The 27,207-nt window shown below is 36.4% G+C and overlaps 1 protein-coding gene across 2 annotated transcripts in view; it reads left to right on the top strand.

Annotated features, from left to right (window-relative positions):
- The window catches only part of SGCE (sarcoglycan epsilon), a 66,463-nt gene that overhangs the window by 17,683 nt on the left and 21,573 nt on the right, over positions 1 to 27,207 (top strand). For both annotated transcript variants that reach the window (XM_014788182.2, XM_004431361.3), the window contains exons 2-5: positions 8,785 to 8,907; positions 10,556 to 10,713; positions 16,785 to 16,857; positions 20,403 to 20,601. In XM_014788182.2, the coding sequence (XP_014643668.1) occupies positions 8,785 to 8,907; positions 10,556 to 10,713; positions 16,785 to 16,857; positions 20,403 to 20,601 (553 nt within the window). The remainder of the gene's footprint in view (positions 1 to 8,784; positions 8,908 to 10,555; positions 10,714 to 16,784; positions 16,858 to 20,402; positions 20,602 to 27,207) is intronic.

Here is a 27,207-nt window from a genome sequence, read left to right as displayed (position 1 = left end):
TATAAAAATTATAAAGAGCACTCTGAATATGTATTCTTTTCTCTTTTTCCTGGGAAAGGGTAGAGGGACTTAAAATTTACCCCTGAAATAATTTAAATAAAAAAAGAATAAGACTTTACATCACTTATTTATATACTTCATTTAAATGAACATCTTCAAATTCTCCTTTCTTACTTAGGACAACTCAGATTCTAAAATGGGTTATCCTTAGGTTTACTGATAAAATTTCATTGCTTTTTTCCTAAGACACAAAGACAGTCAAAATGATTGTGTCTTCATTTCCTTATTATTTTCAACTTAAATGTTACACTTTAACAGGACATTTATGGGAATACATTAATATGTACTCTGAATAATTTAGTAGAATTCTCTTCTGCCATCTTAAAGGAGGCTCCTGCTTAGCTTACGGACAGTCAAGGGCATGTATGGCTTAAAGACAGAAATATCTCTCTAGATGAGTTTTTTTCCTCTGTAATTGGAGAGGAGCCCAAAGTGCCCCTAGTGTTGAAAATATGTATACTCCTTTGCCTCTGAAAGGTGGCAAAGTCAGGAGGAAGAATCACAAAGTTCCGGGACTTCAAAAGATCATCTACCAGAGGTGTGAGTTTCCCCTTCTAGGCTCTGGCTGCGAGGGCTGGAATGTCTCCTCCTAAACTTCAGGTTTGTTTCTTTCTTTAAACAAAAGAAAGTTCAGGTTTGTTTTTTCTTGAAATTGTGATTGTCAACTCACTTCTTCCAATGGTGCAGTATAATTAAGATAACTTCATGAACTAACAGAATGAACTTGGATTACCTGGTTAAATTCTGGTTCATAGTAAAACAAGAGAGATAATTAAGAAAGTTAAGGTGTTATGCAACGTAATTAGCTTACTGTGGTGGGTTGTAATAATATAATGTACAGGCACCAAATATATTACCTAATGTTTTCAAATCAACAAAATACATGACTCCCCGGGTTCAAGTCCTGGCTCTTCCTCTTAGTAGTCCCGTAGGCTTGAGCCTGTCACTTAGTCTCTCTGGGTTCAATTTTGTTGTCTCTAAAATGAAGGACTTGGGCTGGCCCCGTGGCTTAGCGGTTAAGTGCGTGCGCTCCGTGGCTGGTGGCCCGGGTTCGGATCCCGGGTGCGCACTGACGCACCGCTTCTCTGGCCATGCTGAGACCGCGTCCCACATACGGCAACTAGACGGATGTGCAGCTATGACATACAACTATCTACTGGGGCTTTGGGGGGGAAAAAAAAAAATGAAGGACTGAATTCTCCAGGAGAGCAAATGCATGCCAATTCCAGTTGGTAGTATCCATCAGGAATTCTGGGTTGAGTAGAATGTGAGGCCATATCTACATAGGAAGTAATGGCTATGATCTGTCTCTCAGCAGAGAAAGATATTTGGCATGCCCGGACGGTATGACATCTAAAACCCTTTTCAGCTGCAGCGTTCTATGAGACTAAGTTTATTGATCACCAATTAACAATGATTTGCAACCACTTTCCAACTGACATTTAAGAAAAAAACAACAAAACAAGCACACATTATCTTTATATGGGGAATTAAGATCTTTAACTCCAGTTTAGAAAAATGGTTTCGGTAAGTGGCTTCTGTTGGGGGCAAAAGTCTCATGAAGAATCCTGTCTGCTCTTTGTAGAAAAAGATCCAAGTATTGGTTTCTCTTCTACCTCACATAAAGAAAAATAGCCATATCTCTTAGAAGAATGAAGTTTAAAAAGGCAATTTAATGCCTTCCCTGTGATGAATTCTAGGGCCTAGGTGTGGGCTATCTGTGACTGAAATAAAAACAATAGCTGACCACAGCCAGATGAGTGGCCTGCAGGACTTTGATGTTGAGTAAACTCAAAGGTGAAGGGCAGACTGCTGAGAGAAGCTTTTGATTGAAAGCCAAGATTTATAAGGCTGGACTGATAAAATGCAAGGTAAATCTCAGTGAGAAAAAAAACAAAACAGGTTGTGTACCTGGCTGGATATTGATGTCTCTCAAAATATTTTTCTATTTATCTGTTTTAGTAATTAAATTTCAATTTGACTATAAAAATAACACGTTAAAAAATAAACTAGAAGGGAACCGTAAATACATCGGGCTTTGAAAACCCTGAAATGAGTTCTCTTGATGTAGAGATAGCAAATGGAATTCATCTCATAATCAATTCCAATTCATTGGTAGCAGCTTCTTTTTTTTTTTTTTGGTGAGGAAGATCAGCCCTGAGCTAACATCCATGCCAATCCTCCTCTTTTTGCTGAGGAAGACTGGCCCTGGGCTAACATCCATGTGCATCTTCCTCTACTTTATATGGGACGCCGCCACAGCATGGCCTGACAAGTGGTGCATCGGTGTGCGCTCGGGATCCGAACCCGGGTCACCAGCAGCAGAGCGCGCGCACTTAACCGCTACGCCACGGGGCCGGCCCCGGTAGCAGCTTCTTGAAGTGCTGTGTATGCAGGGGCTCTGAGCTTCATGAAGAGCTTTTAGCTGTTAAAACTATAAAATATAAGACAAGTCTTATTTTTCCTGTCAGTACTTAGAATTTTTAATTATCAGGGATGATCATATGGTAAAATAAGTTTAAAAATTTTATTTTTTGTGTAGCTTTCTTTTTAAATAATGGTCCAGTTTTTAACTTTAACAAGGGAGAGGTGTCTCTTCTGTAAATAGGATTTTGAGGAATTGAAATATCTAGTTGCTTAGGCAAAAGTTTATTTTAAAAGCTATACCAGATAAGTGGCTATTCCATGTTATCTTTATATTTTAAACATATTTAAAAATCTTCTTCATCATTCTTTTTTTTTTTTTTTTGTGAGGAAGATCAGTCCTGAGCTAACATCCCTGCTAATCCTCCTCTTTTTTTGCCGAGGAAGACCGGCTCTGAGCTAACATCTATTGCCAATCCTCCTCCTTTTTTTCCCCAAAGCCCCAGTAGATAGTTGTATGTCTTAGTTGCACATCCTTCTAGTTGCTGTATGTGGGACGTGGCCTCAGCATGGCCGGAGAAGCCGTGCGTCGGTGCGCGCCCGGGATCCGAACTCGGGCCGCCAGCAGCGGAGTGCGCACACTTAACCGCTAAGCCATGGGGCCAACCCTTCTTCATCATTCTTATCCAAATTTTTTTTTTCAGATAATACTTACTATTAATGCAATACTATGAACAGTTGGGAAATATGCACTATCTTATTTAAGTAATTTACACTCAGTTAAAACACCCTTGTCATGCTTCCCAATGAATAGCTCTTAAAATCTTTAAACACTTTGAACATGAGAGGCAAATTAACAAAATCGAAATGCTTTTAGAAACATTTTAATTTCTTATTAATAAATTACTTATCAATTATAGTATGTTATAATATTCTTAGGCTGATAAATGCTAAAAGTAATAGATTACTTAATCAATAGATCTCTTTGTTTAAATTATGCAGTATATTTCCCACACATCAAATATGTAACAAATTATTTTATGCAACACATTAAATCCATTTGTTTTTATTTGACAGTTCATGTTTATGTAATATATAGGTTGAATTAAGACCTATGGTACTCTTATTTGTTTCTGAGTGCATTTGATACATGGAGTTATGTTGCCATCTCCTCAAGTAATGGCTATATCCCAATTATAGTAGGATCATCTATTCAGAAGTATACTGCATCAACTAAGAACCAGTAAATACACTGCAAAAGGGTCTTTGGGTTGCCAAAATAGATGCTGCAAATGTAGGCCCCTCTTTTTCACATCTAGCAGAGCCCTGCGTGCATTAAGACAGTACAAGTTTGTTCTTTCTTTAACGTGCAGTCTCACCTCATTTGGTAGTCTGGTTTCTAAACCTGCAGCGGATTAATAGCAGCAAATTAGAAGGGATAGAGAAACTGCTATAGGAAACATACTGATAGCAATGAGAAATGGCAGCTGACAACTTGTCTACAGATGAGAAAACAGAAAATCTATAAAACACACAACCTTAAAGAGCATTAGCAGACTGGGACCCACTAGCGCTAGTGTGATCAGTAAATGACAAGGCAACCAGATAGTCCATAAGGGCATCACTATATAATAGAGCAGAGTGCAATAATTGATGTGCCAAAATGATGATCTTATGCCGTTATGAAAGAGGATCGACCGTGAAGTAGTTTAGAAAACTCAGCTCTCTGAAATGTTTCCTTCCTTGGGGTTACTGGTAAACTGAGATTTTACTATATTCTCTTACACCGTAAAAATTAGAAAATTATTGTATAAATGGACCTTTTAATTTGTTGATAAAGCATCTCTGAGAGAGATATACACATAACAGGTACCTAATAAAAAGGTCGTCTGGACGTGAATACTGACAACACTTTATGATTTTCTTCTCAATGATTTCAGAGGAGAGACTGCTTTAAGGTTTAAATCTAGCTGGGACTTACAGGATCTCACACTCAGCAGCTAGTTTATAGCCATATACTTGTTCTTGGTGATGCAGAAAAAGGGCTGGTAAGTGTTCTCGGGACTTCTTTGTAGAGAAGGGCCTTTGTACATGCCTATGCACGTGCATATGCCATTAAAAATAATCATTGTGATAATTGTGAAGTTATATGCTACAGATTTATTAGCAATGCACCACCTTAATCCTTTCAAAATATAATATTTACTAAATACATCCAAATTTGCTTTTGTTTTTAAGTAATTGTAAATAAGTACACAAATGCACACCATTGTATTTTTATCACGATGTTGCTCCCATAGGGATAAAATTTCAAATGGACTATTAATAAAGGAAGACAGGATGCTATTTAGCTAGCCTGAGGTTCCACTTTATTGCTAACTGCCCTCACCGTCTGTTACTTGGTTCTTGGCTCTTTGTTGTCACATAGTATACATTGTTGAAATGGTCTGTAGTTTCTATACTTCATGACTAAAACGTACAGAGAATAGTTTTGTGAAAAGATTTTGGTAGCATGGTAACGAGGGACATTGGAGCTGCATTTAGGGAGGGTGAAATAATTACCCCGGCCACTTGCCCACATACCTTTTTGCTCTTCTCAACTATGTAATTTTTCCTAAAAAAAAATAAATCTATTATTTATGACTACCTATCTTCAGTTTTTAATCTTTGCAAATCTAGCTCCCTTGCTGATTGAAGATGATGTTTGATCCCCTTGTGGGTTGGACTTTTGGTTTAATTGTTTTTCCCATTAATGGTGATGGATTTGTGTGGGTTTAGCCACACACTGGTTTCCAGTTTCATTTGTATCCAGTGGCATGTGTTTGCAGAGGTGGTGGATTTGCAGCTGTAGACGATTGCAAAATCGTGCAATACACAGAGAGGCCAGACCCTGTGACCTCAGCTTGATTAGCATGGCACTGGACACGTGTATGTTCCAGAGATTATTAGGTTTTAGCACTGCGGATTCTTAGAATGTTTAAATTTGATTTTCAAGACTTGCTTTTAAGGACAGCAGTATGCTTCAAGTTTACTGTTTGTGAGTACTCTCTAGACATATGTGTGTGCAACACATGTTAACTGTTAGTAACAGCCTTTGTTGGTGTTGGTGCAGACCCTATCATCATTATCTATAGAGCTCATGTTTAGAACAAGAGCCTATAACTTCGAATTCTTTATGTAATTTGTTGTTTTCAAAAGGAAGCTAGGTATAAACACTGCCCAAATAGCCCCTGTTGAAGAGCTATTTGTTTTGCAGGTAACAAATGGGAAAGGAAAAGGTAAAGGGCGCTTCTCTAAAATGTTGCGTGGGTGCCCATAATTTAAACTGATGCTCCAGAAAGGAAGTATTATTTTTACAAACAAAACATAGTGGCTTAGTCATTTTCCATTTCTAGGTGATGAATGTGTCATACATCTGTATCATGGTTTTCTCAAAGTGGATGGTATGCTGTACTTAAAGTGAAACAGGCTTTACTGTGGAGTTGCCAAGGGAACTGACCAGCAAGTATGCGGTTCAGCAGATTGCAGAAGGCAATTGAGTATACATGAATAAAGAAATGTGTATGTCATCTTCAAACCCAGGAGGGCCGTGGTAGATTGTGGTTTGGCTCTGTAGATCACTGAAATATGTTTTATGAAAGCAGAATCTGAGATGTTCTATAGTAGTCATTGAAGTAAGGTGATAGGCAGGGCAGGTACCCTTTTATGGCTCCACTTCAGGCCCTGCCAAGGGCTAATTAGAAAATAAGATCATTTCAATATTGTTTAATATGAACAACCCTTATTTTTGCTTTATAAGCTAGCTTTTACCACCTTAGGGCAGCAAAAACTAAGGGAGACTGTTAGTTTATAATGTAAATGGAGGATGATAACCTGTAAACAGCTACATGCATATGAGAATTAATTCAAGTTATAAAACTGAAGTTTAAATTATTATGTATATTTAGTCCACAAACATGAGACCTGGGTTTACCTCTGCAGCGCTTTGTTTTATTATATATTCATCCATTCAATAGGCATTGATAAAATTATTCAAATATGCCAGACACCTTCTAGGTGCCAAGAAAATAACGATGGTAAATAAAATCCACTGCTGGAGTTCAAAATGTTTTTAATCTCTAGAAAGAATAATTAGATAAGCTCTGAAGAGATTCCTTCAGATTATTTGAAATATTCCTGTGCTTTGGATGTAGGATTGTGTTCTAGAATTTAAACACCTTTACATATAGAATGAAATAACTTCTCAGCAGGAGTTCACAGCTCTCCATAATTTGACTCTTCTTCCCAGTTTTCCTCCCCCTACCTTAAATACACCAGAATCTAGCATCACTGGCTTAATTCCCTTCCTTGAAAAGGCCCCACGGTATCCCATGATTACATCTTGCATGTCTTCACTGCTGAAATGCCTGCATTTCCCATCTCTGAGTTTCAGAATCTTGCTAGTACTTTAAGAGCCATATCGAATTCTACTTCTTATGTAAATCTGTTCCAGATCTTTCCAGGTATTGCCAGAGTAGTTTATACCTCTGGGATCATACCTAGTTAGGTGGGCCTTGGTCTCCCAAACCAGATGGTCAACTCATGGAAGGCAGGGACTGGCTGTCCTTCATCTTCACGTTCTCCACAGCACCTAACATTCAAGAGATGTGGAATCCAACTGGTGAAAAATCTCAAATTCTCATCCTATTTTTTTGTGATTCATTCATTTTCATTTTTGGAATGGGACCATTTCTGCAGGTGAGTAAGGTGTTTTTAGGTGGAACGTGGGTAATCTAAATGCCATAGGAAGACTACTTATGAATACTCGTACAAAACAAGTCAGGAGGGGGCTGGCCCAGTGGCATAGTGGTTGTGCGCTCCACTTTGGCGGCCCAGATCCTGGGCGCCAACCTATGTACGGCTCATCAAGCCATGCTGTGGCAGCGTCCCATATACAAAATAGAAGAGGATGGGGACAGATGTTAGCTCAGGGTTAATCTTCCTCTGCAAAAAGAGGAAGATTGGCAGTGGATGTTAGCTCAGGGCCGATGTTCCTCACCAAAAAAATAAATAAATAAAACAAATCAGGAAAAAACGAGTCTCCTACATACCTAGTTTAAACCTAACTTTGAGCTTCCTTCCCTCTGTTACATAGCCTTTGAAGTTGTGTTTTTAGTAGTAAAGCAATGGATACATGAAGCTACAAGCCAAATATTTTCGTTCAGTTCCCCATTTTTGGCAGTCATCCATAGAACTGCAGGGACAAATTTTCACAGATAAAGAAACATTTTGTGGGAGTTCCTATTTTTATGCTGAAAAATTTGCTGTCAGTGTGATCTTGCTATTCAGGGCTTTTATTTAGTTGTGAGCCTGGAGTGAGCCGCCTTGGAGTTCTTAAGGTATTACTACATTTATAAATCTGTCAGTGACTAAGAGAAAGAAATGGCCTGATAGGGCTTATCTGTTTAAATATTGCAGCCACTAGCCAATCAGGAAGATAGAAAACCAACAGGGATTTTAGAGGTGACAAGGGTAATGGCAGTAATGTGTTGGTGGAGATGATGAAATCAGAGGAAAAACAATAGGTGGAAACTAATCAAACCAATTTGGCCATTTTAATGTACTCATATTATATTTCTTAAGTAACCAGGAAATGATGAAATCTGCCTCATTTCACTTCAAGAAATTATTTGCACTGAATTTTATCATGTAATTATTATTGCTTATTTAGGATGTAGCATAATAGAATATATTATGTGAATCATTAAATGTCAAGATCAGGTAAAATGGAATGAATCATTTCTAGGAGAGACATGAGGAGTAATACCGATAGAAAAGTTATCCAATGCATTTTTATTAAGTATATATGAAAGTCGCCTTACATGTATCAGTGGTGTTATATAATCTGATATGCTTTGTCTTAACTGTCAAACAGTTAAGACAGCGTAGTCTTAACATTTAAAAATTATTCTTTATGCTTTGCTTTGAAAAAAAGGAAAAAGAGAAAAACTGTAGCAATTATGTAGTTGGTCAGTTCTCATAATGTATTTCGTTAGTAATAATTTCAATAAAAAGAAATTACCAAAATGATATTATGGATGTCTTCATTATTTAATAACAATGTAAAATGTTAAATGTGCCTAATTTTGTTTACGTAGTGTTTGAAAAGTCTCTAAACATATCAAGTTGAAAGAGTTGTTCCGTGTTTTGTCCTAAAATCACTTCCTTTTAAAATAAACTTCTTAACAATATCTTGCACGTTGCTTCAGTTTTCCCAGAAATTTCTACACAGTGAAACCCTTCTTCAGAGTGTAAGTGAATTATCAAAAGCGTATCTCATTATTTGTCTTTCTGTCTCTTATCTTTCCTCTTTGTTTTCAGTGTACACTATTTTCTCGAAGGTGCACTCAGATCGGAACGTGTACCCATCTGCAGGTGTCCTCTTCGTTCATGTTTTGGAAAGAGAGTATTTTAAGGGGGAATTTCCACCTTACCCAAAACCTGGTATGTTCTTGGTGGGGGAAAAAGTGGTTAATTTACTAAATTTTCCTTTTTGTTCAATGTGCATAATCTAGATGATGTATGATCAAATATTATGGACATTATTTGAAATGGTCTGGATACGTGATAAATTGGTTGTTGTAGGATATTTCCCATTGTAAGATTAGAAATTTAATTACAGAAGGAAATAATTCATTTTTGAATTTTAAAGAAAGCATATTTCTGGTTTCCCAGTCTTGAGTTTCATGCTTCTGACAAATGATCTACCTATATTCACATAGAAATAATTATAGCTCTACAATTATGATTCCCTACTTTAAGACTTAGAGTTTTACATAGTACATTGATTTTTGGAAAACTGTACATATGTTGTAGAAGAGAATGAAATATGGTATTAAGAAAGAGTTCTCAAAAAAGGTTTTACAATATGAGATAATTTTATATAACTTCATAATAATATAATGGAGATTAATTTCTTCAAAGTGATACCAATTATAAAACTTTATTTAATTCACTATTGGTTTAAATTATCTTATGTTGGATTGTCACAAATGCCATCAAATTAACGAAGATATAGAAAAAATAGCAAGAGAAAATATAGTGTTATTATAACTCTTGAGTAACAAAAATAAATTTTCTGAAAATTATAGTATTAGAATTAATATATTATTATTTATATAGATTATATGATGAATAGCATACCTGAAAACACTCATAAAATATAGTTAGCCGTATTCTCACCAACATTCAAGGAAAAAAAAGGTGGTTTTTTCCATCAGTTATTTAAAAAAGGTTTTCTTATGTGGCATTTTATGTTTGCAAAACTATGTAGCTAAACCTTTTGAGCAGCGGCTCCAACATTTATAAAAAAACATGCAGTTAAGAGCATAGTTTCTGAAGTGAGCCAAGTTTAAATTCTAGTTTCACCACTTAATATGACCATGGAGAAGTTACTTAACATGGAAAATTTCACATTCGATCAATAAAATTAGGGCTTATAATAGTACTACTTTTATGGGTATGTTTGAAAATCAGAAGAAATGGTGCCTTTAGAGGCCAGGCACAACAGGGCCAGGAATATGCTAATAAATGATACTATTATTATTGTGTCATTAATAAATGTTGTCATTGTTACAGTTCTTTTGGATTTATAACAGCTTTTTCAACTCATCCTTCAGTGTTTTAAAATTACATTATTTTTGTTTTGATGATACTTTTATAATTTTGAGATATCCCTTAAGATCAGTTTGATAGTGTCCAGAGATATACATGAAAGGAAGGCTTCTCAAGAGAACGAATACATCAACATGATTAGGGATTTTCCCGAAAGATAGTTGTCTCACTGGCAGAGCTTTCTCACTTCTCTGTGACTCCCTCACCCAAAAAAAGAAAAGAAATTTCCAAAAGTGCTGTATGAATCTGCTTTCTTTGTTGCATCAGATTTATAGAAAAACTAAACAACCAAAAGGATTTTTTCTTTACATGAGACCCTAATCTAAACTTCCAGATAGATTTTTTTTTTTTCGGTGTGTGTTTAGTTTGCTACAAATGTAAGAAAAAAATTTTAGGCAGAAATATTTTGATTGAAACTTCCAAAGCAACAAGTGTGAAAATAACTGTCTTATATCTGAATTCTGTGTTTCTTATCTAGGCGAGATTAGTAATGATCCCATAACATTTAACACAAATTTAATGGGTTACCCAGACCGACCTGGATGGCTTCGATATATCCAGAGGACACCGTATAGTGATGGAGTCCTATATGGATCTCCAACAGCTGAAAATGTGGGGAAACCAACAGTCATTGAGGTAATTTACTTAGAAAGAGCAAATTTTATTTTTGTGTTTTTGTAGTTTGAGTTTCAAATGATGAAATTAAAATTACACGGCAGTGTTTTCAGTATTTTATGCATGGAAACACTAGATAACATTTGGAAAAGTACCATTCATTTCTGTTGGTCTACAAAGTTTTTTGTTTCAGCTTTGATATAAAAAAGGCAGTCTAAATTAGTGGAAAAAAATTAAAAGACATTTAAAAGAAATTTATTACTATAATATGAAATCTATTTAAGAAAATAAATACAAACTTAAAACACTTATTTGCTCCATATTTTAATTCCAAATTTCATGTTCATTGAAATACAGTCATTAAGCAGACATCTTATGAGCCCCTACCATGTGCTAAGCATTATGATAGATGCTGGTGATAGAAAGATGAATAACAGGTGAGCCCTGGCGTGTCTTTCAGTCCAGGGGTTGAAGCACTGGAATGGAAACTCATACTTAGCCAACACTGACATAGCTGTTAAAATAAGAAGGTGCTGTTTGATGCAGAGTTGTAAGAGGGTAAGTAGGAATTCACAAAGTAGAAGGAAGGCTATCTTAGGCAGCAAAAACAGCACATCAAAATCTTGGAGGAATAAATAAAAACCACGTGGTCTCAGAGGACTACAAGTGTGGCTGGAGGGTAGGATGTACCTCCGAGGGAAAAGGGTGGGAACGGAGGTGTTGATGTGGGTAGGGGCAGATCTTTGAGGGCCCTGTAAGCCATGCTGATATGTTTGACTTTTATTTTGGAAGTGATGGGGGTGTTATACGTCATCAGATTTTCACCAGTATCTAACATCATACCTGGAATATGTTAGAAATTAAAACAGTAACAAAAACAATGATGCCATTGAACCTTTAATGGAAATTAATACTTTTTAAAAAAATGAATGGACATAAAAGCTAAAAGTCTTTCACTGTTTACTATACCTAACAAAGTCAGAATTATAATGGCAATAAATGCCAGGAGAGTAATACTATAGTTTTAGGCCCTGGTACCTCCAGGATCTTAGATTCTAATTTAACTGTTCAAGTCCGTAAGGATTTACTGGTAGAGACCAGGACAGCAGCGTAGGAACTGCTAGTAGAATTGGCATTAGCTTGCATAGGCCCTGGGTGACCTGTTTTCTACCTGGTACAAACTTTCAGGGGATTATGTGCTTTGAGTTTTTCTCCGAAGTTTTAATTATCCATGGACTGTGGATATGAGCTTCCATGTTGGCCAGGAAAAGATGTTTCTTCATTTGAATTAAAGTTGTATTAACATGACTTTTTAATGATTTCTAGCTATAAATCTGCTTCCTTAAGACAGTGTAGATATAAGATAGAAATATATAGATATAAGAAAGTTATTTTGAGTTATTGTCAAAATAATTTTTAAAAATATTCAGTAAATTTATAAAAGAAATATATAAATGTAATTCACCACATTACAAGATTAAAGGAGAAAAACAGCATATCACCTTGATTGATGCAGAGAAAGCATTTAATAAAGTTCAAACCTACTCTTGATAAGAAAAAATAACTCTTAGCAAACTAGGAATAGAAGTGTACTTCCTTAACCTGATAGATTACTTACCAAAAGTAAAGGAAACATCATTTTTTTTAATGTGTGTTTGTTTGTTTATTTATTTATTTTGTGAGGAAGATCAGCCCTGAGCTAGCATCCATGCCAATCCTCCTCTTTTTGCTGAGGAAGACTGGCCCTGAGCTAACATCCGTGCACATCTTCCTCCACTTTATGTGCGACGCCGCCACAGCATGGCCTGACAAGAGGAGCATCAGTGTGTGCCTGGGATCCGAACCCAGGCCAGCAGCGGAGTGCGCACACTTAACCGCTACGCCATGGGGCCGGCCCGCAAATATCATTTTTTAACGGAAAACACTAGGGGAATTCCATTAAAATTCAGGAACAAAACAAGGGTGACCCCCTCTGCCACATCTATTATAGAATATATTAGAAGTCCTAGCCAGTGCAGTAAAGAAAGGAAAAGAAAAGTATTTGAAAGGAAGAAACAGAATAGTCAATGATATAAAGAGTCTATAGACTATTAAAATCTCAAGAAAGCCTAGCAGTAAGCTATAGGATCGATAGAAAAATTTAGTTATGTGTTCTACATCAGTAACAAGTATTGAGAAAATACATATTTTAAAAAGATACTGTTTTTAATAGCAACAAAAATTATAAGATACTTGGAATAAATCTAACTGAAGGTATGCAACCATCTGTATGGGGAAAATTATAAAACTTAATGATCATTGATAGTGAAGAATACCTATATAAATGAAAAGATAGTCCATTCAGGGATAGGAAGACTCAAAATCATAAGGGTGTCACTTTCCCCCTAATTAATCTATAGATTCAAGACAATTCCAATAAAAATTGCAGTAGGTTTTTTCATGGAACTTAGCAACTAATTCTAAAATTTATAAAGAACATAATGGCCAAGAATAATCAAGATACTCCTAAATAAAAAAAGAGGGGAAGGTTTCTTTCCCTTCCGGGTATCAAGATTTATTATAAATCTGTAGTAATTATCATAAGGATGTCTTGATACAGGGATAGACAAATTAATCAATGTCAACCAATGAATGGAAGAGAGGGCCCAGAAACAGATCCATCTAGGGGCCGGCCCAGTGGCGCAAGCGGTTAAGTGTGCGCGCTCCGCTGCAGTGGGCTGGGGTTCGCCAGTTCGGATCCTGGGTGTGCACCATGCTGTGGCGGCGTCCCATATAAAGTGGAGGAAGATGGGCACGGATGTTAGCCCAGGGCCAGTCTTACTCAGCAAAAAAAGAGGAGGATTGGCAGATGTTAGCACAGGGCTGATCTCCTCACAAAAAAAAAAAAAAAAGAAACAGATCCATCTACATAAGAAATAATGATATATGTCTGAAGAGATGGTGCCACAGATCACTGTAGAAAAGGATGTCTATTGAATGGTGCTCAGACAATTAGTTAGCCATACAGCCAACATAAAATTAGATTCTTCACATGAAATACAAAACCTAAGTCTAGATAAAGGATTTAAATGTGAAAAGTAAAATTTTAAACTACTATATAAAGATGGAGAAGAATATCTTTCTGAGTTTGGGGTAGGGAAGGATTTCTTACATAATACCTAAATATTTTTATTTAAGAGAAAAGATTGATAAGTTTTACCGTATTAAACTTGCGAATTTCTGTTCATCAAAAGAAACCGTTGGGAAAAAAAGACAACCCACAAACTGGAAGAAGAACTTTTAAATATATATATCTGACTAATGGTGAATCTAAAATATAAAAAAGGACTCCTACAATTCAGTAAGAAAAAGACATGAACAGACATTTCACAAAAGAGGAGACATAAATGCCAATTAAGTAAAGAAGCTTACTCTCATCAGTAATGAGGAATATTCAAATTAAGACCACAATGAGAATTTGACCCTCAGTAAAATCCATTGCGGGTGGGTGTGGGAACTGGCATAACCACTTCAGAAGACAGTACTGAATATTTCACATAGCTGAGTATCACTGTACTGTATGATCAGTCCCACTTCTGGGTGTATACCCAAAGAAACACTTGCAGATGTCCACTGGGAGGCATGTACAGTCATGCTCATTGAGCAATATTTGTATAGCAAAACACTGGAAACCCACAAAGCAATAGCCAAAAACCCATTAGCGAGAGAATAGATAAAAAAGTCCATCAGCAAGAGAATGGGTAACTTGTGGAGTATTCACACAGTGAATGTTTACACCAAAAATGAAGTTAAGCTTGCACAGCAACATGGATAAATGTTTTAAACATAATGTTGAATAAAAAAAAGTCCCAGAAGACTACATATAGTTTACCATTTTTGTAGAGCTGAAAAACAAGCAAACTAAACAATATATTTTAAGTATGTATGCATTTATCATAAAACTATATTTAAAATGAATGGGATGATAAACACAAAATTCAAAATGGCTCCTTCTGGTTGGAGAGAGGCAAGGAGCCAGGACAGGAGAGAAACCCATGTGTTAAGCTAGGATTCACAGGGGTTCATTATGTTCTCATACCTTACTACTAGCATATAATGTTACAAATATGTCTCAAATAATATGCTAAAAAGATGAAAATTTAGCATATCTTTCATCAAAAACAAGTAGTGATTTATCTGTAAATAACTCATTTCTGCATCCATATATAGTAACATATTTACAGTATTTTAAAATATTCTATTAATACTACAGTCAAAAGAGTTTTCATATCTTAAACTAACATTGAATCATATAAATCCACTGATGAATTTATTCAGTAGATATTTATTAAGCATCTAAAATAGATCAGCCACTATTCTGGAAATAGGGGATCAAAAAGTGTGCATGCACACATTCGCATACCTCTCTGCTATGAAGGGCTTCAGAACATCATAAGTAAAATTTGATTGAGGATATTACAGTATTTAAGTATCTCATTAGAAGTGATAGAAGGACTGCATTCTGTTATCGCTGTTTAAAAATTAAACGTTAAATAGAAATTCAGATAACAAAATTCTTCCTCCTGATTTATGAAATGTTCTTCACTCTCTTCAGTAGCCTGTGATTTAATAAAAAGCTTATTAGAATTTATGAAATTTACAATAATGAAATTTGTGATAATTATGGGAAGGCTAGCCATAAAAATATTGCCACTAATTTAGAAATGTCTAATCTTTCTTTCTGAGCTTTAGTTTTGAGATATTATAATAAATAGTGGAGGATTGATCTTTTTTTCCATTGAGAATGTGATTAAGTTTTTTACAGGGTAAACTTTTTAAATCATGAAGATTCCCAAATGAAATCTCTTTTGCATTTTTTCCGTTTGCTTCTTTGTGATCAATAGTTCCTAGTCTCTTAATGACTAGTCTTAATTTTAGTGTTCAGTGTGAACCTGATTGATCATGTGTCCCAACAGATAGCAGCAAGGAAGTCATCAAATCCGACAGAAATTTGACAAATGGTGGAGAGAGAAGTTCTTTTAACTTTGTGGAATAATATGCTTTTCAGAATATGTGCTTTTGAATATTGTTATAGGTTTGGAATTATTTATTCCAAAATTCTGATTTTTACTGTTCTCTTCAAATAATATTTCTGATGAGTGTAATTGATTTCATTTAAAGCTCACATGTGATGCTATAAAAATCTTTGATATCTGTAAATGCGCAAGATGTTTCTCTTTAGTTTGAGTCAGTTTTGTCCTGCTCTTTTGTCTCAGTGTCACCTACAGCCGCAGTCACTGTCAGAAGGCTAGTGCTGGGATGCTAAGACTTTTACACAAGCACTTGTTTTCTTTGAGGTATTGCAGACCTGTCTGAGTGATTTAATATCTGTTATAAAGTTAATTATTCTTGATTTTTGAAGGCCTATGCTGTTGTTGGCCTTTGCTTTGTTTGTTGTTTGCAGTGGCTGTTTCTGAGTTGACTTTGATGTAAGTTCATTGGCTCTGCAAATGTTTACTAATACTTGACTCTACAAAGGGATTGATTTGTGTTTTTGAGCGTGTGCCATAAGCTTTATAGACTATGATCCTTCTGCTTTACTCCCATCGTAAGTGAGATATGATTTCCAAAGGGTTATTCATGACACTTTTTGACTGGTTGTTGTGCAGTTTAGTTCTGAATGCAAACAACACCAAGATATGCTTGTTTTAAAGTGGACTGTCCAGGATAATCCTTAAGATCCATTTAAAAGTACAAATATGTTTTGGTTTTTTTGAAATCTTAGAATGGCACTGGCAAGTCGTTCATATGGTTAATCCATTTACTAATGATGCATCTGCATTGCTACTAGCACTTAACAGTCTTCCATAAAAGGGTCTTTCTGATTTTAACTTTTTGTTTTAGCGTGTTAAATAGACCTGACTAATTATTTATTTTCCCATAATATTGCTAAAAGCTCTGAGTTCTTATGGCCCAGAGAAGGAATATTTTGTAAGTATATAAACAAATAATGAAAATGGAAAGAACGATGATTTGTGTTCATTGTGTCCTTAATGAATTTCGTTTTCCAAATAACGTTTCACTTCTTTAATATGATTTTCTTTTTCTAATAGATAACTGCCTACAATAGACGTACATTTGAGACTACAAGGCATAATTTGATAATTAATATAATGTCGGCAGAAGGTAGGTATGGAAAAATATGTTGCTGATTGTTTCCTTATTTATTAGAAGTATTTCATTATGTTTTCTATCCATGTAAAATATAGTTAAGGTTTAAAAGTACTATATTCCTAATATAACTTAGGAAATAGTAAAATGCAGAAAAGAAAACTAAGCAATATTTACTTGGTTAGAAAATAATCATGATGTGTTATGGTGCTGAAAAGCTCTGGATAGGAAGCCAAACAGGCCACTTATTTCTCCAGGCCTTGGCTTCATCAACTGTAAAATGGAACCAACAATAGCATTTCTCTTCATATATGAAAAACAAGTCCAAGTACCAGTTCTGTGGACCTTGGGCCTGGACAGAGGATTCCCTGTCCACTTTTCCCCTCCCCAAGGGCTTTTGTTAGGTATTCATGTTTGAATTAGGGAGACCTTTGTTCTTGACTCTAATTGTAATTGGATGCTTGCATCCAGTCTAAGCTGTCCCCATAGAATTGAAATACCCTTAATGAGCAGAATAATTGCTAAGTTCCCTTTCTCATTGGGAGTTCATCAGTATAGTTATATAGTTACATTACAGTGGGCTTGGACCACTAACCTCACCATTATGCTCTCAGAGGGACTCAAAACCCTGTGTCAGGTATGGGAGTCCCTACAAACTCCACAGACAGGCTGGTCTAGAGTTTGAACTTCCTCCTTCTCAAGTCTGCTCTCAGTTCTGTAGATACAGAGTACCTAGGTGTCCTAGTAGGTGTGGGGACCCATATCCAAGCAGATACTAATGGAACTGCTAGACAACTGTAGGAGTGAAAATTGGCTTTAGGGGCTATTCATCTAAATCAGAGGTTTTGAAGGTGTGTTGGTGAGGAAGGAAGACTAGATGGGTTTTGAAAGCCTCTGCACTTACTTCAGTCAGAGCTGCTCCCCTGCCTTTTACATAGGGTTCAATGCCCCAAAACTATGAAAACCAGTGAACCAAATGGCATGCATTTATCCTTGCTGGTCTAGATGGAATGTATATGGGCACTGGGATTTACCTCTTTGAGCATAGGCTCCATATGCCGTTTCTCCCAGAGAAGGTTAGGAAAAGAAATAACATGAGTCCGGATATCAGGATAATCATGCTCAGTCTGACTCCCTACCCAGCTGTCTCCTGCTCTGAGACACCTAATGGGAAATTAGTAATGTGGAATCACACAGTGTGGAGCTCAAGGAGAGTACACAGAGTGATTCTTTAAATTGGGTTCAGTGCTGCAGAGGCCTGCCGCCAATCGGTTGGCCTACCGTTCCCTTGGCCTCTGTGATGTCCAAATATAGTAGGCATGGGATTTCCCCAAAGTTAGAAAGCGACTGTGACTCATCTCTGGGAGGCCTGGCAGCAGCACTTGGCCAAGTAGACAGCAGGCAGCTGCCCAGCCAGAGCCTCTGAGGGGTGCGGCGGCAGCGGGTCTCAGACAGGAGCCGAGAAGCAGGGTCACGTGGATTAGGAAAAGCCAAATAACAGTTCTCCGAAAAGTAGCATGGCTAATAAGAAAAAAGTTTTGCCTGCTTTCTTAGAAAAGTGGATGTAAAAACACTGAATGAAATTTATAGATGATAGACTTCTAGCATACTCAAAAACTATATTTGGTATTACTTATAAATATTATTTATTGCCAAGAAACTGTTCTTCATGACATATTTCTGCATAACTATTTCTTGTTATAGGGAAAAATCTAGCATGATTAAGCTACTGTCTATCTGTATAAAACAGGAAATGTATCTGTATAAAACAGGAAACTTATCTACATAAAAGAGAATAAATACATCATATTTTAGAAGATTGGAGATGGGCCATATATCAAACAAATCTAACAAAATCATAAGCAGAATAAATAACAGTGTAGGAGATGAGTAAAGAACCTTCTGTGATTAAAGCCTTGAAAAACTCAATCTTTAGGAAGAGACACCACACTCTAGAAAACTCTCTAAGCTGGAATATCTTCCCAGACTTCACCTCTGTCATCAAATGTCCTTTAATATTAAAGAGGCTTCATAAGAAATGGGGTCATCCAGATTTCAGTTATTTACTATGTAATTTTTTAAATTTAATAATCAAATAAGAGTGGAATACCCTATAGATACGTGAGTTTTAATGAAACAACTCAGAGGCTATCTGTACATAGTGTAATTACTACTGGGGACATTAAATCTATGTATAGTCCCAGAAACATTTTCTTTTCCTTTTAGGGGAAGAATTCAGGTAATCAACCTCTTCATGTTTTATAATAATTGCTAAAATTTAATGTTTTATAAGTTCTTACTCTATGCTGGGAGCTATGCTGAGCACTTTATATACATAGTCATCTCCGTTAGCTTAGATAAAAATCATATGAGGTAAGTTCAAAATGATGGTAAATTCCTAGTCCTCTCTAAAGATCAGCTTCCCCTTCTAAAAGCATGGAGAAACATAAAAGTACCTACTCACCCTCTGGTTGTGAGTATGAAATGTGATAGTTCACCTCAGTCTCTTAGGTTGGCGTGCCTCATAGTAAGTATTCAAAAAAAGTCCCCTTTATTATTACAGAAATATTATTAAAAAGAAAGCTATTCTTTATCTTAATAGAACAATCAGAATATAGGAAATGATGGTTTGTAACTCAAGAGTAACATTTGAGAAACTGAAGTAATTATACTTATTTAGAGTTTCTTCTATTGAGACTCTGAATTGGACAGTGGGTTGGTTTAAAATATTAACTTTGAAATCTTTAGAGGGAAATGTTGAGACATTGGGGAGGAAGAAAGCTCACTAAATGTCTAAAAATATGAGATATGGAATTTCACGAGAAATTTAAAATATAATTTCTCTAGAATATTTAATTATGGAGTGATCAAAGGAGTGAAATTGTGTGATTTCAGAATTCTTATTGAAAATGTAATTAATAGTTATTTTAGTAAAAAGTAATGTTTTCACGTGCTCCAATAAGATCAGTAATACTGCAAATTAAAAATATATTTCAAATCATATATAAACAAGCCACAAGCAAGTGCAGATATTTTGTAACATCTTCTCTATTTGGAAAAGGATGTTGCTCCCTGCCCCAGCTTCCTCCTCTGTTCACATGGGAACAGCACTACCTGGGGTTGTACTGATTAAGTGAGGGGATATATTTGCAACAGTTCTGTCAATTTTAAAACACTGCAAATACAAAATATTATTCTTACCCACGTAGAGATCTGGAAATGCTGCTTCCACCTGGGTGCATTTGCAGGGGAGGAGGCTGGCAGGTCACTGGCAAATGGAGACAGATTTGGCATTTTTTTCTTTTTTGGCCAAATCCTATCATTATAAATTTCCCTGGTGTCCCTTGGATTTGATTACACTGTAGATAAAATTCTGTGTCAAATGTATGTTATGTTTTTAGATAGGTCCTCTGTTACACAGAAAGCCTTTAAAGTCGATATTAATATCGTTCCCCAAAACCAGAAATGACAGAAATCAACAAATCTCAAATTGTTCTTTTGTTTCCCTTTCAAAAAATTACTTCATTAAAGATATGCATACCCTTTTTCGCCAAAATTAGACTTCCCGTTACCGTATCAAGCAGAATTCTTCATTAAAAATATGAATGTAGAAGAAATGTTGGCCAGCGAGGTTCTTGGAGACTTTCTTGGGGCCGTGAAAAATGTGTGGCAGCCAGAGCGTCTGAACGCCATAAACATCACGTCGGCCCTAGACAGGGGCGGCAGGGTTCCGCTTCCTATTAATGACATGAAGGAGGGGTAAGCACACCTTTATCTCATTGCCTTAAATATGGATTTTTAAATATGGCGATCTTATCAAACTTATTATAGATGGAAGACGGCCTGTTGCATTTTTCCTTTTAATAAGAAATAGGTATTGTAAAGACATGAAAATACTAGCAATTTTCTATATTGACAAAGAGGTTACATTAATGGTTCTTTATATCTGATGTTCCAGGTCCTGTGAAATCTAATTGTAGATCAGGATCAGCATCATAAATTATAGCACTAAGTCTGTTGTATCTTCCGTAGAGAAGCTGATGATTTAGGGCCCTGAATTTCAAAGGAAATTGATGCCCCAGTTATCAGCTGCAGAAAGACAGGCAGACTGCTGTAACTTTATTCTAGGAAACTATTTCTTCTCCTTTAACATTCTTTCCACCATGTGTTGGTGACTGATGGCTGGGGTGGATTTGAAACCCATTCCTAAAGCCTGGCCTTGTCACTCACAAGCTGCGTGACATTGGGCAAAACGCTGCACTCCTCTGTGCATCAGCTTCCTCATCTGCTCCACTGGGGATTACGCTCTCCCACGGGCGTGTTATATGATGAAATGAGACAATGCATTTGAAAGGGGTTTGCCTATTCTCAAGCCTTACGTACGAAGTATGACTTATACCCTTGTAGAGGTTAAGACACACTCCTATGCTTGGGTGAATTGAAAGGACCGAAGGTCAGTGTTGAATCAAACTTTGATCTTTAATTTCTAATCTGTCGTTTGAGGCAGAACTGCCTTTTTTTATTTTTTAACCAGTCCTACAGATGTATGAGATACGGAGTAAATCACATTTTGTGCAGCATATCCCTTTCCAACTCCTTCTTTATCCATATTCCTGTTAACACTTTTATATGGATGATATCTGGAATTAACTAGAATACCTGGATTAAGAAGAATTAAATTGAAGGGCAGTTTTAAAGGAGAACTTGGTTGGAAATAAGGGAAAAGATCACAAATAGACATTGATGAAGTATGAGGGAGTAGGCAGAAGGGGATAAGGGATAAGCAGTGAGCTGTAAAATCCAACTTACAAATTTCAGAATTAAACTGTACCTTGTATGTTACAGTAATGGATTTTGAAGTCAGTCAAGCACATGTAGAAGTGCTTTGAGGAAAATAGTTGCTTTATCTCTTGTCTATCTGTTGGTTGGCTTTCTGTATGAAAACATAATTCTAGAGCTTAAATTTTTACCTCAGAGTCACAGCATGGTTCTCTTTCCCACTGAGTAAAGTCAAACCACAGAAAGAGATGAGCAGGGGTATCTTCCCTGAAAACATTCTCCAAATATGGAGTCTTTTCAGCAGTTTCTTAAAGTAACGTGTTCCACGATGATTGTTAAAACAAGGACTGACAGATGCTGGAGGAAGCAGCGTGGAAACCAGGCACTGGGAGACTTTTCCACAGCTGTACTTGCTCCTGGGCTCATGCACTCTGCTGTCAGTAGTGCCGGCCCCACCCGTGGAGGCGTTTTTAGAAACAACTAAACTAAATTGAACTAAATAACTCTATAAACCAAACTCTGACCTAAAACAGTGCTTCCCAACTATGTCTAGCGTGAGAATTGCCAGTAGAGCTTTATTAAAACTATGGATAGGTTCCCGGCCTCTGATTCCCCGTAGAGATTCTGAATCTTTGAGTCTAGGGTTGGGCCTGAGCATGTGACTCTAAATTAAGAACAGAATTTTTGTCCTACGAGTACTTGTTAGAGAATTCAGTCGTTAGCTGACTGAGCCCCAGCACCTGCTGGAGGGCAGCGTGTGCTGTCAGATATTTGAGAGTTGGTCCCGTGGCCTTTATTTGGACCCTGTTGTCTCAGATCCCTTCCCAACTTGAAATGCTTTCCATGAGTTTTAATTTAATGTTAAGCTGTAACCTTTACAAAGTATTCATATACTGTCTTTTAAAATAGCATTTCTGTAAATTGTACCCCGTGCCAACTCTATTACTCCAGTGTCCCTTTACGAGCACCAATAAGATGAGACCCTACCTGAGTATAATTCCTGAAGAAAAATTTGTCCCTGGGAATTATTTTGCTTAAATTAGTTGTTATATAATGTCATGGTAACAAAAATAATTTTTTACCCCCTGTTGCCTTAAATCTAGAAATAAATCCAATGCTCAACTCATCTCTTGTGCCTTCCTTTCTTTTTAATGGTGTGTATCATGATTCTTAATTCACGTAACAAACTTTTTTGCCTCTGTACTTTGTTTTGAAAATAACACGGGCTAGAAATCCCTTTATGAAATGAAATAGTGAAAAGATCCAAGAGATAGGGTCAGAGGTAGCAAAGCAATTGCATCCCTTTATTTTCCAAAATTTTATTTAAAAATGTATTCATATACTTCAAAGTATTAATTAAGCACCTAATAATGTGTTCTGTTGAATACTTAGCGTAAGTTTCATTCTCTTATTTAAAAAAAAATACTCCCTGAAATTATTTCCTGTTACTCGTGGAAGCCACAGTCTACTAACTGCAGATTTTTCCGTATTTGATATATGTAGTCAAATAGACAGCAGATGACTAAGAGAAGCTCTCAGTAGCAGACCCTCAGAGTAAACCTACTGCCCCTCCAGCCCAAAGCGCCAGTAAATGTCAATCATGAAGAACCCACTCTGCAGCATCCCAGGACCTCATCCTTCTTGATGTGCATTTTTTTTCATCTCTGCAAAACTCGCTGACAGCTTTCAAAGTTCTCCTAAATGTAACAGAAAACAATTATGAAGATTTACTTCAAAGTAAGTAAGCTCCTGCAAAGGAAGGTTGAGCCTCCTGAAAAGATTCCTTTTCACGTGCCAGACCCATAACCCCAGGACAACTGTGCTCTCTCTGGGTGTGGTCCTGGTGCCCCTTCTGCTCCTGACACTGAGCCAGAGGCTAAGGACTCGAAGATGCATTTAGCCTGGGATAAAGCTGGTGGAAAGAGGAGCGGGTTCATATTTCATTCTAGGCATGGAGTGGCTGCCAACCCAGGGTGAGTGATGCAGTGTAAATGGTGGCTATGAAGGGAATGATGGGGTGTGAGGATTAAAGAATATACTCACTTTCCATAAAAGATTGTCAAACCTACCACTATTTCCTCTGCTTACCGAAGCATGTGGATCTAGCCTCAGTCAGCAACAGAGGATCCTAGTTTATTCTCTAGACAGTCTCACGAAGTACTCCCTTTAATTAATTGTCTGCGTTTTTGCCCTATAAAGGCCTCAGTGAAAAGTTACAGTTGACAGTCAGTGGCTGCCAAATCCTGCTCTGATGCAAGCTCATGATCCTGGGGCCAGTCCGTAGTGCTCTGCTGAATTTGTCCCCATGTTTGGTGATTTACAATATTTTATTCTTAAATAACGTGCCTCCTGTATTTTTGGTGCAAATATCCTTTCTTTTATGGAATGATGGTGACAGGAGCTAGGAACTTCTGAAAAAGGCCTTTAATAAAATAAAAATTGGAAGCCCATGTAAGTCCATTTTTATAAGTATAAAAATAAATATAAGTAAATGAAATCCATGCAACTATATTTCTAATATCTCTTCTTTTAAGTTCTGCACATAGATGCATTCTTTTCTTTCATGGTTGAACATTTATTATGTATATTTTTTATAGGGGAATAGTCTATTAGTCTCTGGGGTACAGTGATTTAAAACAATACAATCTAAGCTCACAATCTGTTGGTACCAGGCAAGTAATCAGATCATTAAAAAGCAGTGTTGTATGTACTACAGGTGAGGTAGTCCCAGAGGCTGCTGCTCCCCCACTTTAGGTCCGTGCCTGGAAGGGGTTCGTGGGGGAGGTGAAGCCTGATCTGAGTTTAAAATATAAGTACAAATTAGCCTGCTTAAAAAATGAAAAAGGGGGAATCTAGGCTGAGGGAACAGCTTGGACAAAAGCCCTTAGGTAGGGGAAAGTCTGGTGGATTTGGAAACCTACTTCATGTGGAAGTGGGGGACAGGGATCCAGCAGTGATAGTTACCAAGGATGCAAAGATGAGACCATGTCAGGCCTTGTACACCAGGAAAAATTGTTTGGATTTTTATCCTGAAGCGTTAGAGACCTTTGCAGAAAATGGTTTATAGTAAAGTTTTCATTTTAGCAGATGGGCCTGCTAAGCCCACCACATGGTTGAAAGAGTAAACTGAACCCAAATGCCTCCTTTCTGCAAGCAGGAAATCCACCGCCCACCCCCCACCCACCGCCCCAAATAACCCAGAAGGATCTGAGCCTTGTGGGCCAGTTCCTTCTTCTGATAAGATAATTCATTCCTTCTCTAATGGAGAGGAGTAAGCAAGCAGTAGAGCTAGAGTCCAGAAGTGTCCTTTATTCTTTTTTTAATTCTGTATTAACTCTTTTACTTATTCTTTATTTTTTGCCCTATTTTTTGATTACTTGCAGGAATGCACAGAACAAAGAAGTGGGGTGGGGGCCAGAGGCAGGAATTGTGGTGCATTTTCTTTTAAGAGCTCAAGAGTTCCCAGCCAACATGTAACATGTGGACACATTCTTCTCTTTTAAACTTTTATCTCTTATATACACAAAATAAAGAGTAAAATACATTCTTTACTTGGACATTTAGGTACATAATACAATCATTGGATCCATTTATCTGGCTTTTGCTGAACAAGGCAGAGTTTTGACTTAAATTTTTTACCTATTTTTTGGTTCTCCACATTGTATGTGTAAAGGCCTCAGTAAGTATGCTTTACCTCAAGGGAAATTGAGTTGTTCAGATTGGAAGAACAAAATCCTTCATAAGGAGCAAGTTCCATCTAGTGTACACCAATTCCTAAGATGTTGAGGCACCATGTTTTGTTCACATTGCTTGAGAGTCTTGCACTTGATAATACGCTCCCATCTCGTCTGTTTACACACATTTGAAAGGTCGAAAACATGTGGCTAAGATCGTAAAGGTCAAGATCATCCTCATTTCACTTCATAAAAATTTTAAGTTTCTGCATATTGAAGAGCTAACTAAAAGGAAAACAGATTATGAAAAATGTAATTTTAGCATGTAGAGCGTAGAGTTATTATTGTTGTACCTGGCCTCATACAAAATTATTTTTTAAAATAGCCAACATGTTGAAACTTACTGGCTCTACAAAAGAAACAGTAAATACACATTTTTTTGACCTACAAGGCAAATCCAATGTCTCTTTCTCTTGAACATGACATTTGTAGTCTATTTGTGTTTTATTTATTAACTTACTTATTTTCCCAATTTTGTTGAGATATAATTGACATATAACATTGTTTAGGTTTAAGGTGTACAATATAATTATTTGATATATGTATATATGCAAAATGATTACCACAATGAGTTTAAACATCCATCACCTCACATGTATATTTTTTTTCTTGTGATGAGAACTTTTAAGATATACTCTCTTAGCAACTTTGAAATATACAAATGCTTGTGTTTTTAAACTGGTGTAATGCTTTTCATTCATTCATTCATTCATTCATTCATTCTGCAAATAGGCTCCCTGAGGACAGTGAGAAAGACTGGGTTCAAGGAGAACTGTTAGAGGCTGTTGCTTCACTCCCTGTGGAAAGGGATGGTGACTAGGACTAGGATTGTATCAGTGGGGTGGATCAAAGTGGACAGGTGTGTATGAGAGTTCTTTCAGGGTAAATGTCAGACTGATGGTGGATTGAATATGTGGGGAAAAGGACAGGAGTCAAAGATGATGGTACTTAAGCATCTGGCCATGCCAATCACTGAGAGAAGAAGATAGAGGAGGAACAGGTGAGGTGGGGTGGGGTGAGGATGAGCTCAGTTCGGAGCATATTAAGTTTGCGAAGCTTATGGATCATCCAAGTAGCGATGAAAGTAATTTGGCAGTATGTGTCAACTGTCATAAAAATGTTTCCACTTCTAGTCCTCTCTTTTAAGATAGTAACTAAAGAATACGCACAGAGAGAGTCTTTGCAATATTATTTATAACATCAAAAAATTGGAAGCAACTTACATGTCCAACTCTGAAATAATTGCTGAATAAATCATGTGCACTTAAAAAATTATATTGCCATAAAACTATAATTACAAAGATTGTACAATATGGAAAATGCTTATGACGCATTAAGTGAAAAAGCAGGATACAAAATTGTATTTTGGAGATGATTGCAATTAGGTTAAAATATATGCATTTGAAAAATATTCTGCAAGGTACATTGGAAAATGAAAATAGTTATCTTGGTAACATAAATTAATTCTGTTTTTATATCCCAAGTTTTATGTAATGTTTTTATGTTGCTTTTATAATTTGAGAAAAAAAATAAAACATGTCAAAGCACCAAAAACTCTTATGCTTATGCCCATTTATGTTATCTTGATGCTAATTAATTTAAAATCTTACTAATTATAATTGCAAATCAATGTCATGTTAAAGCAAGAGGACTGTTAACAGTTGTAAGAAATATTCATTTGATTTTTGTATTTACAAATATATTTCACAATTATCAAGGAAAAATATCTTCCTGGCTAGGCAGTTAATAAGGGGATAGAAATTGACTTTATGTGAAGCTTGAAAGTAACAACTTGTTTTAAACATATTTTTATTTTTATATATTTATATTAACTGATCATCTAAATACTTTA

This window comes from Ceratotherium simum, chromosome 1 (assembly GCF_057802395.1).
Source record: "Ceratotherium simum simum isolate JZ-2026a chromosome 1, ASM5780239v1, whole genome shotgun sequence".
Lineage (NCBI taxonomy): Eukaryota > Metazoa > Chordata > Mammalia > Perissodactyla > Rhinocerotidae > Ceratotherium > Ceratotherium simum.
Note: the sequence above shows the minus strand (reverse complement) of the source record. Positions and strands in the feature narration are given on the sequence as shown.